The 16,072-nt window shown below is 37.0% G+C and overlaps 1 protein-coding gene across 5 annotated transcripts in view; it reads left to right on the plus strand.

The window, feature by feature from the left end:
• The window catches only part of fhod3a (formin homology 2 domain containing 3a), an 83,432-nt gene that overhangs the window by 2,023 nt on the left and 65,337 nt on the right, over window positions 1-16,072 (plus strand). For all 5 annotated transcript variants that reach the window (XM_047384007.1, XM_047384008.1, XM_047384009.1 and 2 more), the window contains exons 2-3: window positions 7,495-7,604; window positions 15,001-15,068. In XM_047384007.1, the coding sequence (XP_047239963.1) occupies window positions 7,495-7,604; window positions 15,001-15,068 (178 nt within the window). The remainder of the gene's footprint in view (window positions 1-7,494; window positions 7,605-15,000; window positions 15,069-16,072) is intronic.

The following is a 16,072-nucleotide window of genomic DNA, read 5'->3' on the forward strand; positions in this document are numbered from 1 at the left end:
CCTGAAAGGACTTTAAACCAGAAGAATTGTATGATGGAGAGGTTTAGTGGTTTTTAAACTGTAACTTTTTAAAACCTTGGTATCGGTAGCTGGCCAATGGCCAGAGTACACCCACACAAGCTGTCAAAGGGATGCAGACCCTTATGCAGACTTATTATTATTATTTTCAGATAAGTAAACAGTTAAGTTTAAATTGAAAATCAAAGAGAGACTTGGTGAGTTTCAAGTGCTGCGGCACAGCCCCATAAGCAAGCCAGCACTCACCAGCAGAATGGCTTTTTCCAAACCAGTGGATCTTGTGCTGCCCAGTCCTTAAAAGCCGCAAAACAAATAAAAAATAGCCCACAGCACAGAAAAGCCTATGATTACAACTTACGCAGGGACAGATGGTGCAGTCTGTATCTGTTTCTGCAATTTTATTCCCATCATGGAGGAGGACTGTGCGCAATGGCAACTTGATATTGTACTTAGATTATAGGGATGGAATGGAATTGTTGCAGTATTGCCTGTCGGATTGAACTTTTGAGCTTTTTAAGGATTTACTCTGCAGATATCATGAAAATATGTGAAACGTGACATTTTTCAGTGATTCGTTTTAGCTTTTAGGTTCTTTTTCAATCTGATAAAGCGGTCTTTTTCTCATTGTACTTCAGCTCCCAGAAACTTTCTCTCAGAAAAAGCCTGCTGTGTTATTATGCTGTGATGGGTAAGTTCTGTGCACGGCTGGCTGGGCTGCATGTAAAGTATAGGTCACTTGTCCCAGAATTCCTGTGGCCGTGGCCTGGATGCTTGTGACAGTTTGTTCTCCTCACTTCGGGTGCTGTGGTTTTCCTGACCTCTTCCTCTATCTCCTCTTCCACCTCTCCGACCATACACAAGCATAAACACATAGGACGGGTTGCTAGGACTAAATCAGAGACCCGTAGATGTGTTGTTTGTCCAAACTGTCTTTTCCACTTTAACAAGTTGAGCAAAATTTCTCAACTTTATCAAAAATGTAGAGTCAGATCAGTTCAGATAAATTATCATCAAAGAGAAAATATCAGGTCCAGCTCAATGCGCAGTTTTAAAACTGCTGCAGTGCTTTGCAAAAACATTTACAACCCTGGAACTTTTTCACATCTTGTCCCATTACAACAACAAACTTTAGTGTATTTTATTTGGATTTTATATCTTTACCAACCTGGTACATCAAGATACTGACATTTTTGCCTATTCTTCCATTCACAACAGCTCAAACTTAGTTGGATTGTATGAAGAGCATCTATGAACGGCAATTTTCAAATGGTTTTGAGTCTGGACTTTGACTGGGCCATTCTAACGCAGGCATGTGCATTGATATAAACTATTTTATGTTTAGGGTCATGGTCGTGCTAGAAGGTGAACCAGCTCCACCTGTCTTCCCATAAACTCTGCTACTTCGCTGTCTCTGCTAAAGAATAGCATCCCAACAACGTAATGCTGCCACCATCATGTTTCATGGTGGGGATGGGGTTGTATGTAGGCCAAAAAGTTCAATTTTGGTCTCAATGGGACCAGAGCACACTCCTACAAATGTTAGCAGTATCCCCTGCTTGTTACTCTCTCTACTTGTTAGGTTATTTCTAAAAGTTTTATTTAGTATAAGGAAGTATGTAAGAAAATAATCTTTTATTTACATATCATATTTCATGCATCCAAATGTAGCTCAAAGTGCTTTCCAAAATTTCATACCCTTCATTTAATAAAATAAATAGGCATTAAAATTACATTAAACACTAATAGTCTTGAACAAGTATGAAGAAAAATTGGAAAAATATAGATGATAAACAATGATACACTTTACAAGAATATGTAATAGTATTAAAATGTATTACTCAATAGAAAATAAATGAAAAATAATTTGTTTTTAAAGAGCCATGTTGTGGCTTTTGAATCTTTTTTTGAAGACGTAGCATAGCTGAAAAAAGCTAAGTCCTTTAGGGATATCAGAGTAAAGGGGGCTGAATGCATGTAGTTGTAAACAAATTGAAAACTGTGCATTCTTTTCCTTCAGATTTAGCTATGTGCCATTTTGTGTTGGTTTATAAAAACTATATCACAGTAAAATACATTGAACTCTGTGGAGGTAATGCCACAAAATGGGACGAAGACCAGGGGCATGAATACTTTTGCAGGGCTCTGTATTCTTTTACAATGAGGAACTCCCTTCCCCTAAAAAAACCCCAAAAACAATAAATCCCAAACTTCAGATCTTAACTTTTATTTAATTAGCGAACAGTTCTCGTTAAAGCAGCACTGAGAGAGAGACTTAATGGCCACATGGAAAAGCCCTCCCGCACGCCGTTTATAGAACAGAATCTCCTGCGTCTCCAAAAGTTGCTGGCTAAATTACGTAAGGGCATCTATAACTGTCGACTCACCATGATCATCGTCAGGCTGGGTGTTATTTTAACATGGAAGTAATTACAGCCCACCTCTCCCCCACCCCTTTTTCTTTACTTTACCCTTCTGGGGAATTTGATTAAATATGTGTCAAGTACACAGGCCACTGTGTTTCTCTGGCCCATTCCGGTGCCCTAAGCATTGAGAGTTTGTGGTTCCCCTTTTATGGAGCTGACTTTCTTCGATCTACAAGCAGCGCCATGCTTTTTGTTATCTTAATACTTCTATTGACCTAGTGTTTAAGGGAAGAGACACCCTTTAGCTGCTATCATATTGGACAATTAAGCAGTCTGGTGTCCACTACTTGTTGCTTAAATAAAATTTCTATACTATTATAACACTACAGTAGCAAATCACAGCAGACAGGACTGGAGGTGATGGGACTGCATTTGCTTCCAATATTTCCTGCCAATACCGATATCCAGTTTTCAATGTGGTCTGACCAGCGATTTTTACCAATACTATTTTTCTTTCTTAAGACTATATGACATAGAAGAGAAAAGGGTGCCATACGTTCTTGATGGATGTAAGAGTTTTAAATCCAACATAAAACGAAGGAATTACAAGATTATTATCATTAATGCATCAAGGCATAAAGTCCCTGCTATAGTTGATTTGCCGATCAATGCCAATCAAGGGAATATTGGTCCATTCCGACCCCTGGCCAATAGATTGGTGCATGTGAAGTCTAAACCACCTAGAGGTGCATCTTTCAAATGGTTAAAGATCAGAATCAATCAATTTTCACTCAGTTGGGTCTTGTCAGTGTTTGAGACATTAAATACAATTTGTTCCTATTCATTAAATGGTTCAGAATTAAGAACTCCCGTTACACCAACAAATTGTACTTTGATGCACTTTATGGAGTTTCATAAAAATAAGATAAAGGTTAGATACACATGCCTTGATGCAAAAATTGGGATTGTCTTGTAATGCCTTCTTTTTCTATTAGATTCAAAAATTTTACCTCTGTCAAATAACCTGCAACTCACCTTTCTCGTTTATGTATAAAAACCCTAGAAAAAAGTAAAAAACATAAATAAAAAATGAATTGGTCAAAATAGAAGTGGTCAGACCTGGACCACAAGCCAGAAAAACCAGATTGGTGCATTTCTGAAGAGGTGAAAATTAAGGTGGCGTTGGACAATATATGTGGAATAGGCTAAAACTGCTTTGGGCTGATTCCCACAAAAAACAATCTAGGGCAGTGGGACAGACATGATTAATCCCCCACCCACTATTTCAGCTCCCTTTGTCCCAGTCACAGTCAGCTATACCAGTTCTCACACACATGAAAAGTGTGAACAACAATGGTCTCACATTTGGGATTAACAGCAGGTGGATTCATCTTACCTAATGTCAGGAACTGCAAAACCCAGCCAGAGAGACACTAGAAGTAAAAAAAAAAAAAAGAATTATTTATTTATTTATTTACAAAATTGACAAAAAACAAAACAAAAATTCTCCAGAATGATAAGTTGGACCCAAAACCAAGGTCAGCATAAAATACTTCAACTCAGGTAGTAACACAAGAATTGCACACAGAATACTACTCATTGGTAACCTATAACAAAAAACACTATTGGGTCAGATCTATCTGCCCAAAAGTAGAAGAAAAACCAAACAAAAAATAAACACCATACTTTCCCTTCACTTTCAATCAGACAGTGGTATGACCCACTTAAGTGGTTATGCTATTTAAGGAGAACTGATGCAGCTGGGACTGTTTTCCCTGATGTGGTACTTCAACAGTTACACCTTATCTGGTAACTTAAAAACAAAAAGAGGCATTAATCTGTTACATCAACCATTAAGTAAAGTATAACAAACAGACAAATAAGCTAATAATAAGCTCTTGTGAGCTAAATAGGTGCACTCCAAATACTAAACCTAAAAAGTGAGGTTAATAAAAATGATCAAAGTTTTATTGTATATGCAAATCTAATAATCTAGTAATTTTTTAACAATTAAAACTGAAAATTAAAAGTGTAAAAGAAAATTAGTATTACCATTAACCTACATGTCTGATGTGTGGCAGCAGGAAGACTCCTTAAGTAGCAAAGTGACTTCACTGATTGTGATGAAAATAAAGTGGTGTTCTTCATGACAGAGGCAGGGCAGCAGAGCCATCGGCCAGGCGGTATTCTCTGTTTTTTTTTTTTTTTCTTTTTGTTCCCTCTGCTACAAGTTTTTGTACCTTTAATGGGCACTAAAATAAGATAAACATCATTTACAATAAAACTGTATTTACCGATGTACATAATGTGTTTTGTCTAAAGAGTTGGAGCTGATCCAAAGTCTACAATTCTTGAAGCAGCACTATGTTAGCTTCATGTTTATGTAAACAATTAATTAATAATGAAAAGAAAATGCATCTCCTCAGACAACAGTTTTTAGATTGTTCCATATTTGTTTCTTAAACACTGACCCAAAGCTGTCTTGACTCAACTAAGGAACATTTTAGTATTTAAACATGATGCTTTACTAGCTTTAGGATTCCGAATACCTTTTTTTAAATAACTTTTTTCATATAAATGTCATTTGTTTTTAGCAAGAATCTGTCCCTTTTTGTTTTAATCCCTATCATAGCATGCTTTGTTAGAGAAAATACAGAAATCTTAGATTTTTAGCTGACTAAACTATCTATGTAGTTGGATTTGTGTGTGTGTTAGCGGTATGTTTTGCTAAGTGGATTAGCTAGTTGACACAGATGGATTAATGTGGCTCTGAGGCAGAAACTGGAGCAGGAGCAAAATTAAGTGTTCTGCTTCTAGGATCAACCTAAGGGATGAATGATTAGAGAAAACCCAGAGAAATGTGGTAATATTATAGATCCTAGACTCTTAGCTCTCAATCTGTGGTTCCCTTGAGGGTATTTGGACTGTCTTTAGTGGTGTTCAGTAGAAAAGTGAACATTTATTATTTGCAGGGCAAATATGAACAGTTTAACTGCATGTAAAGCTGCCAACAGTAAAAAAAAACAAAACGTGTTGTTTCAAACAGAAACTTTCTAAATAAAATGCGATGAAGATAATCTGGGAAATTTTTGTGTGGTTGTTGTGTTATGTTTTATTCTGTGAGGTTGGAACTTGGATGTGGGGATTAAATCATTCAAATTAGTTGTGCTCCAGTTCAAGGTTCGACAATCAGCGGGGTTTGCTTCTTGATATACTTAGTGACTAGGCCAACTGCTTTTGTACAATGCAAGCTAATAACAATATATTTTCTGCATTTTGTACTTGAAAACCTTTGTGTTAAACTTGAAAGTCTAAATGTACGAGTCAAAATGGTGAGCGTCCTTCAACCAGTCAAGGATAATGATGTTTCTTTCCCTTTTTTTTTATTACATAAAACAACAAAAACAATTCCTGCTGCAATACTTTTTGAACATATCTATAAAGGTGGTGGTAGTAGTTGGAAAACATTTTAACCATTAACTGGAGTACTTGTTATAAAAAGATAAAATAACCATTGTCAGGCTATACTACATTTTTGAACAGTCAGAAATTTACAACAGAACTTTGCGGTGTTACATTCATACAATCCAGTTTGATTTTATTGTCTTGACATCATCCTCCTATAGATAAAGGATGTAACTAGAGGAAGTAACCTGCATGATTATGCTGATGATGTGACTGTTTGCCAATAGGTTGCTTCCAGATTTATGTGAACTGAATTTGTGCCCAAACTTGCAAGAATAAAATAATGTTTTCTGTCAACCCCTGTGCTAGCTATGGCAGTGGCTTTCACATTTTGATAATGTGCTAAAAGGCAATAGACAACACATGAACCTTTTTTTTTGTCAAAACTCTTTAAAATGTTTTCTGGTTACGATCTGGACATCAAATCAAACCAGAACATACCAAATGTACCCTAGTACATTGGTTTGTGTCTCGGTTGTGCCCCAATTCAACTTGAGGTCCTCGTGGACTCACCCACCCATTACACCCTGTGTGCACCCTGCCTCAGAACAGAGTAAATATAGCAGGGTTATATTTATGCTGTGAGTCCATCTGACAGTCCGTCTCTGTTTCCGACTGAAAGGCAGGGACAGACATGGAGCATGAGCAGGTCCTGTGATCTGTGGTTTTGTCCTAGTCAGAAAGTGTCGTCAGGCCACTTGAATGGTTGGCGATGGGGGGAGGGGTTATCTGGCGACACACCAAAGCTTGTGTTATTCCAGCCCATAACACTGAACTGCTAAATACCAATCCATAACACCTCTGATCTCATTCACCTATTCATACACAAGGGACTTCACTTTAACTAGGCTCCTGTTGCCACTTAATGATGTAAGTTTATTTTTGTGAGTTGTCTCTGGGATAGTTGTTTGCACCTGCTCTCAACGTGTGACTATGCTCATTAAGATCTATGCAAATGTGATGCCGATATATAGCTGTGCACCTGGTTCCGAACTCAGCAGGGTTTCCTGTTACACAGCAAAACAGTCAGTCCTTTGCAGTGCTTCCTCAGATCATGCAATCGCAGAATGCATGAGTGCAAGATCAGAAGGTTTTATGATAAACAGCTAAAGCTCAGTCTGCATTGTACAAAATGCGCAAATAAAAATAATGCATGTGAGAAAGGTCTGTTCACAAATACAAGACACCTGAAAGTGCTAAATCCTCATGCTAAACACAATTTAAGCAAACATTTAGTGCCATATTTCCCTCAGCTGGTATTTCCGTGAACTAAAAGATGCCCTTCATTCTGTGTTTAACTCTGGTATTGGTTTCATGTCCTGTAGCTTTATTATGGGTTAATTAACTTAACAGCTCGTGTGTTCAAACGCACGTCCAATAAAGTGGCTTTACAAAAGAGTTTCACATTGTTTTATACTAGGGTGTGAAAGTGGGCATTTGAATTAAAAGCCCACTCCTGTGGGTGTGTAACACATGTACGTCAATCACCAAATGGAATTTACATGCCTTCTTAGGCCTATACTGAGGTTTGAGCTACAATTTAAACAGGTGTGACTAGACATTTCTGGCAGATTTTTGATCATTTTGGTTTAACTTCAGTCATAATCAGATGTTTGTATTACAACCATTTCTTTCTCATTTTTTGCAGCTTGATGATTGTGCACTTCAGTTGTCCCACAATGGAACCTATCTGGACCTGGAGTCCTCACTGGCTGAGCAAAGGGACGAGCTGGAGGGCTTTCAGGTGGATGACACTGGGTAAGACCCTCACTCATTTATATCCCTCACAACACTAGGCTCATGCACTTATTGTGAAATAAAAATACACCACAACAAGATTAAAGATCTGGCACCTTTCACCCTCTGTCCCTCACCAACATATTTACTGAGTTCATTCTTTCTCATAAAATGAGCCGAATCACAAGCTACTGGATGTGCATTTTTTGGATGCAGAAGTTCATGGAAAGTATGAAACGCTCTGCAAAGCAGGTCAGATGTGCCCTTCTTTCCACAGCAATAACTATTCTCTCGTTTTTCTTTTTTCTTTTAATACATTACATACTGGTCTTTAGTGTAGTAAAAATTCAAAACTGGAATGTACAAAAGGCAGGTTGTGTTGACATTAAATTGTAACAAAACTATTGCTGTAATTTTCCAGTTTGTATTTCTTTTTAGAGCCAAAAGAAACATCTCCCTTCAGGGTTTGCTATAAAAGCTAAAACCATGAAGTCATAGATTGCCATTTGCAAGAGTATTAATGCCCACTGAGATTTTCCACACTTTGTCACTTATAACCACAAATCCAATGTAATTCATTTGTATTTTATACTCTAGACTAAGAGTTAGCAACCTTTTACTGTACAATCCAACGAGTCATTTTGGCCTTTAATCCAGCAAAATACAAACCTGTTTAGAGCAAAATAAACACAACCCTACAAAATCCTGCAACTGAAAACCAGTTTTTATTTTTATAATAAAGAGCCATTTTCCTTCTGTATTTTGAAGTTTAAAATAAAGAAAAACATCAAGCCTTTACAAAATGAGCAGAATACATTATCTTTTAAAGAGAAGTTTATATTTATGGAAAATGCTGTAAAAAACACAATTGCAATTTAATTACTACCTTTGCTGTTAAGCTGTTGAATATGGAAAAACCCCACTGACCGCGATAGTATTAACATGACCTCATTCAATGATGCTACTATGTCTTAAATGTGTAAATTTGTATATTAAGGCCTAATACTGTGTTGTTAGGCTGGTGATTATAAGATGTTGGCACAAAACCTGCCATTTAAGAAACAAACAGTTTAATTATGATGCCAGTCACTGGCATAAATATTAAAAGTTTAATTTATATTCCCCTTTTTGTTATATCTTGTGAATACATTCAGGATACTTACACATTCCTGAAATGTCTGTAAAAGTCTGGTAATGGGTTTCCTTTATCCCTTTTTCAGGTCAGGAGGTCTTTGAAAAAACAAAATTTGAGTGTGGGAAAATAATGTTCAACTTTTTTTCAATCGGTATTTTGTTTTTCAACTAACTGCCTGAATGCAGTGATTCAAAAATCAAAAGTGTTCTCTCTACCACTGTATGTCTAGACAACTTTAAATTCAGGTTAAACTGGACCTTTGGTGATTAAACTGTGGTAAAGCCCAATCATTTTCATTGAATTATGACCTATTGTGTTTCAGGAAAATCCAGCAAAGATCTCCATACACTTTTAAACTCCTGTGCTCTTTCTTTGACAGTCTAGGTCAGATTCTATATATAACAAAAGACGACATTCCTACTCCCACATATTTGTTGATGGTGAGTCAATTTTTCTTCATGGTAAAGAAATTATTGTTCTCGCCTGTAAAAGTCCATCATTTTCGAAAAGGCAAGGTTCTTTGGGTAGGTACCCAACAGAGTTTTCCATCATATGACACCTTTCTCCAACAATGTCCAAAATGGTGCAAACTACTATCTTCCAGTATTTCTGGGGCAGCCCCAAACACTGAAACTAGATCAGTTAACATTCATAACATTAAAGCAAACATCATATAAACATCATATCAATATCAGGGGACAATGGATTGAGCTTTTCAGCTTTTACCCAAAGGTTCCCACAGGGTCAGGTGTGCATGAATTAAACGGACCTCTGCACGTACTCAAGGCAGACTCAACGAGGAGTTAAAGCATACATCTTTCAGAAACGTCCGCCCAAAGCTCAATTTGTACGAACACGTATGGGTGCTATGTGTTACACAATAAACTGCTCGACTGGAAAAAGTCTTTATATAAAATTCTTTTATATGTGACCCAACGCTCTGAGCTACCAATTGCGAGGACGCGCATTGTCACTACCACTCTGCGCTGCACTGATGTGTGTATTTCCTTTCTTTGTCTCTAGGCTGGTTTAATGGCCTTATATACCACCTTCTTTTTGTTATTTTTAAAGCTACAAGGGAAATTAGCCCTTCTTCCTCGTTTGATGACACCATGGCAGAAAGTGTGGAAAATGTAGGAATTTGTTCTTGAGAAATGTAAGAAATCAGAACGCTCGACTATGAAATCTCCGATGTCCACAGAGAGTGTGCGCGCTGTCCACGCTGCTCACAGTACAGGAACAGTACACTCGACTCTGTGGGAGTTTGAAGTCCTTATTTACCACTTGTACTGTAATTGTCGCAGTCTTGTGTTAATTGATTCTTTCTTAGCTTTTAAACATGCCATTTCCCACTCATTTTGTTGTGTGTCTTGTTGTATATTAATCTTCCATGGTTCTAATCTGTTGGTGCTTGACTCTTTGAAATCCTGACAAGGTTTTATGGTTTTTGTCCCATAAGACTCTTGTACCAGCCCTTGCTTAGTGATGAAGGACATTAAAGATACATCAGCTTGCTAAAAAATAAGTGACCGCAAGACTTTTTTAGTATTCTGTTATAGTCACACCCGTTTTTACGGCTAGCCAAATAAATGATGTCATCTTAGTATAGTTGGCCTTGATAGCTGTTTTTTCTTTATAATTTGAAATAGTTTGGTTAGGTTATGAAATCATTCAGATAAAAAAAAGAAAATCACACTGATAAATGTCACAAAACACAAGACTATCACGAATGCTTACATGTTTGCTGTTATGTACTCCCATTTGAAGAATGGCTGACCCCCAAATGAGAGATAATTCCTCTGTGCATTCTGTGCTCATGTAACAAATGATGGACATGTGAATAATGCTTTGCATGTAATTCTGATGTGTTGAGGAACTGGCCACATTCGTAGATGGATGACATAACAATGAGGCAACAAAGTTTGTGTAAAATTGAAAAATCTGTTAGGTTTATCAAGATATTGCTTTATTACAAAAGTGCTCCGACATTTTTGTCGTTCCCACTGCGCTAATAGCCAGCTGACTTTCCAGCTGTCAGCTGACCTTGTGGCCGAATCAAAGTCAAGACATGCGAGTCTTGAGTCAAGTCAAAGTCCTAAACTTGTAATTTTGAGTATTAAACAAGTCATTTGACCAAAAATGAGGTTTATCCAGAACAACCAGCCAGAGAAAATAAACTCCAAAATCATCTGAACATCTGCACTGATGTTGCTGTTGATAGTAAATAATAACCAAAAACCAAAAAACATTCAGTAAATTTAGAAAATATTAAGTGGGGATTATGAAAATTTGCTAAAAAATTGTCTGGAAATAATAAATCTAACGGATCCCAATAAAAAAAAAAATACAGATGATCATCTGAATTAAAATTATGAAATCTAAACAGGTAGTTTGTTTCTTTGTATGTAGAAAAATAAATAAAAGATTATTTTTTAGCATAATAGTGTCAACCTTAACTATTACACTGAAGCATAGCAAGTATTGCATTTGCGACATATTGATTATACCTAAATAATAAAGAAAAAAACACATTTTCTGTGATTGACCCATCATGTTGACATGACACTTAATCTTGCTCTCGGTGGAAGACACATGCGTTTTCTCTCCCTCCCTCCCTGCTGATCCCTGCTTCTGCTTTTGTCTGTATTTTTCTCAGAGCCTCGCTTTGCATATCCTCCAAACTTGTAAATTATGGATTTGGTCAGCTGGACTCTCAACGAAATTGATCAAATTTTTTCGACGGGAAGACAGGGTAAAGGAGACCCTCTTGTCCAGACGGGACGTTCTTCTCTGGATACAAAATGAATTCTTGGCAGCAGAGGAAGATTGTGTGCCTGACTACGATGTCGATTGAGGACATAGAAAATGTGTACATATTTGGACTTTTGATAACAGGATTCCTGCTTTTTGGAGGTGGTGGTTCTGGCTTATCGAGTGATTCGCAAAACATGGGCGGCTGTTCAAAACGTTCCAAAGCTGCCTGCGATGTTAGATGGAGTCTGTAGAGCGATCAACACTCAGACTGGAATGTTAAGAGAGCAGAATCGCAAGCTGGACACGATTCTTGAACAGAATCGCAGCCTGGCAGCGGTTGGACTCAGAGGTTAAAGGATATAATCTTGGAGAAGTTGTATGCTCCAGATCTGCGGAAAGTACCAGAAATTTGGCTATTTGGATTCGCAATTGAGACATACGAGTAAAATTCTTAAGGCCGTTGGAAATTCACAACTGCCTGAACCACAACATTTATTTTTTTTCTAAATCTGGCTCCCCAACGTGGCCTTGGCAACTTCTGCTAACTGGCTATCAACAAAATATCTCCTGGATGTTATTTAAACTCGACGCTCTTCCCCAGCACTCCCCTACCAGCTGTGTGCTGATAGGACTATGCGGCCGATTGATAAAACGTCCACCTCTCTTCTCAAGGACAATGGCACAACTATCAGTGTTGACAGTATAATTCTTCCAAACACACTCAGACTTACATTCACACCCTCAAGATTCCACTGTACCCTTGCTAAATCTTTACTTATGTGTGTTTTGCTCACCCCTGCTGAGGAGGTTTGTACTACTTCAGACTCTATTCTGTTAAGAATAGAGTCTGAAGTATGATTTTTTTCCTCCTATCTTACTTTACCTAAATGTGTGATTTCAATACTTTTCATAGATTTTCAGATTTCTTACAAGGATTACCAGGAAAAGACAAATGTTAGTAGTATTTGAAAATTTGACTACAGCTGTTTTTACACCAATGACCATAGATTTTTACATTTCTTAGAAGGATTAATAGATTTTTAGATTTCTTAGAAGGATTGTATTACAACTATTTCATACCAGTGAAACCCAAACATTAATAGTATTTAAAAAGTTTGTACCTACCAGTGACCCAGCTTCTCTACTTAGACTTCAGTGAGTGCCCATGACTGTTATTAGTTGAATGATGGGACCACAGCTGCCTCATACCAGCCACCTCAAGAATTAATATTATAGTTTTTCTTCTAGCACAGGATGAGTTCCTTACCACAGTGGACTTAATGAGACAATTACCTCTATTAGAAAGGTTGGATTAGAACCAGCTCTTACTAGTAAACCCCCAAAGATATTAATGTCATTAGATTTGTTTTTCTGTGTTTGATTTTCTGTATCATTGTAATGTTTTTCCTCATGTACAGCGCTTTGAGTGCCTTGTTGCTGAAAAGCGCTATATAAATAAACTTGACTTGACTTGACATGAAAGGGAGGAGGAGATATTAAAACATAGATATTTAATGTTTTGTTCTTTTTTTTTTAAAGAAAATAACACTTTCAATATGACTTCTGGAAAGACATCATGTTGCTCTCAATCACCCAACACACCTCTGACAGCTTATACACAATGTTGATACAGTCATCGGAAGGACTTGCGTCACCTTCTCCAGGCTTGCAACTAACAATCGTTTATTTATAATTGGAAAATGTTTGTATGCCGTGTGCAGTCTTATTTTCTTTTGGGTCTTTTCCCGACTTTGCAAACACCTCTTAGTAAGCGTTGATGAAATGACCTCTCCACCACTGTTGAAGTCTTCACTGTCATTGAAGATGCAGAAGAAGAGCTGGTAATTGGCACAAGAGATGCAACGTGCTTGTTGTAGCAAAAAGAGGAGGAAATATTGACAAATAGCAGGAGGCGCGCAGTGAGCTGGTTCACGTCTCAGGCACGGTTGCATTGTTGCGCACAATGCTTGTCCGTTGTAACACACTTTGTGTTTGTGTAAGATATCAAATCTTTTCAAGTCAGAGGGGTGAAGTCATGTCATTGCTGTGAAAGTCCAAGTCAAGATCAAAGTCTTTTATAAAATCATCAAATTGAGTCTAAAGTCATTAAATTTGTCTGACTCAATTCTAAGTCACATGACTCAAGTCCCCTCCTCTGACATCTGATCTTCACTGTCATATGGTATTTACTGAGGTCCCACTAAACTGTTGGTAACGAATAATCCACATATTTGGACTTTATTTAACCCTGTCATCACTCTTTAATATAAATACTCTTTACAAACTGTCAAGTTTGAGTAAACCTTTCAGTCAGAATCTTACAATGTATTTCTGCTTAAATTGTATCTTCTATTTAAGGTCTCATAACAATTTTGGAGAAAACAAATCAACACGTGGAGAGTAAAATTCTTGATCTGAAATAGCTATTCTGCAGTTATGTGGAATTTAAATATAAGTTTTGACAAATTCCCACAATGTATCACACAACATTGGTTTTACCTTGATCATTTTTATACATTCTAATGTCTAAGATAGATGAAAGCCCTAATTGAAAAAATATGCCTATAACTGGAATACTCCAGAGTTTTATACATGATAATGCTTTTGGGTAAACAAATTTTTCACTCTGAATATTCCCACAAGTCAGAAATGTGTCGAGACTCCAGCTGTGGTAGGATGCTGCTCACCACAGCTGACAGTAAACAAAGTAATTTCATGACATGGACAGCTCAGTGTCCGAAGGATGAGAAGAGAAAATCTTTGTGAGATTATAATGTACACTGAACTCCTTCTGAACTGTTTTTATCTGCCTTTGTACCAATTAAAACATCAAAAATAAATCTGATTTAGATTGAGTCTCTAACGATGTCTTTTTATCCACTTTATGCACTTGTGCAAATTTTACTTTGCTTGTTGTCAAAATCTACTCTGCATCATTTCTTTGACCATCACACTGACACAACAAAATATAAGTTAAATATTTCAACAAATTGTATTAACATTTTGCTTCACTTCCCAATTGATAAAAACATAATGTTAGAATAAAAACCCAGCTGCTCTTTTGTGTATGTTTTTGCTTCTGTGATTGTCCTCTATGACTAGTTTCATTGCAACATTACACACTATCAGCGCAGTGCTTTCCCTGCTTTTGTTGGATGGTATCATGTTGGTGATTGAAGACCCTGATGAGACCTCAAAGATGATATATGTGTGCTCAATGGCTTAAAATGCTGAGTGCAGATGTGGTGCACATAGGATTGTTGGCATGCAGAGGCTTTATATATGTGTGTAAACATGTGTTGTGTCTCCTTGCGATTCTGCTGTCTAATCTCAAGGTTCAGATGTACATCAGTATATGGGTGCAAATTTGATGCATGTCTGTCTGCAAAATGCAAAAAGTCACTTGCCTCAAATTCAACAACACAAATCTGTTCATGTGCCCAGAAATTACTATCAATATTTATTTACTCATAATTCGTAGGTTTCACTGTGGTAACCATGGTCTTGTGTTTTTTTCCACTGTCTCAGATCCAGAGGGAAGAAGCACAGTGTCATTTTGCGGACTCAGCTGACCGTCCGTGTACACGCCTGCATTGGTGAGTACTGTATGATGAGTTTCTGCTTTCATGTGAAACCCTGGTTCCTAAACAATACATCATATGTATGTTCATGGCTGTCATAGGTTGCTAGATGGTACTTTTAAAAGCTGAGAGGTTCTGTTTTATGCAGTGTTGATTAGCATGTGACATTTCTCTAAATTTACCATCATTTTGAAAACTAGTAGTGCTCTGATTTAAATTAGCAGTGAAATCTTTAAGCTGTGATCACAGTGCAATACATGATTCTTTTTAGTGTAGAATTAGAAAGAGTAGAGATGCACAAATCAAACATCTTGGACTTCATTTCTCCAGTTTTTCTAAAGTTGGGACCTGGCAATACTGATTCTTTCTGATTTGGATATCTCTTAACACTCAAAAAAAACTTCTAGTTTGCTCTTCTGATTTAGAGGTTTATGCTCTGTCAAAAATCTGTGGATGGCTCACTTTGGGTGTGGGTGGAGCCATTAAAAATAGTTTTGAATAACGTTTTATGTTTAATTTTTAATGACACTATCCTCCTTACTGTGTATGGTGCCATGATAAAATTGCCACCACCCTTTTTCCCACAGTCCCAGTTGTTTTAAGCTGTTTTAATAATTGCTTGATCTGCAGAGAAAGGATTAGGTGGAAAATATTACCTACAGGCATTTCCTGACTTATGAAGTGTGAAACACATCTTCCTTTGTTTGAGGACATGTTCTCTTCTCTTTCTCATTTTGAAGAGAAATGGGCCTCTATGTAATGTGTTACATTATCTCTATGAATTATGTCCATGATGCTGAGATCGACCTAAAAAGGTAAAGCAAATTCAAATATCTTAGGGCTACATTTATTTCAAAGGGATTATTATAATTGTGGCATAAGGAATGTTGTGAAAAATGATTATTTCTAAGCATAGCATTTTTTCCCACAAAAAAAGCAGACTTTTTATCCAATTCTTGGCAGTTTACACATCTTTACCAGCGGCGCAAAGTAATTTTGGAAGACAATGTAACTTTGTT

Source organism: Girardinichthys multiradiatus, chromosome 13 (genome assembly GCF_021462225.1).
Source record: "Girardinichthys multiradiatus isolate DD_20200921_A chromosome 13, DD_fGirMul_XY1, whole genome shotgun sequence".
NCBI lineage: Eukaryota > Metazoa > Chordata > Actinopteri > Cyprinodontiformes > Goodeidae > Girardinichthys > Girardinichthys multiradiatus.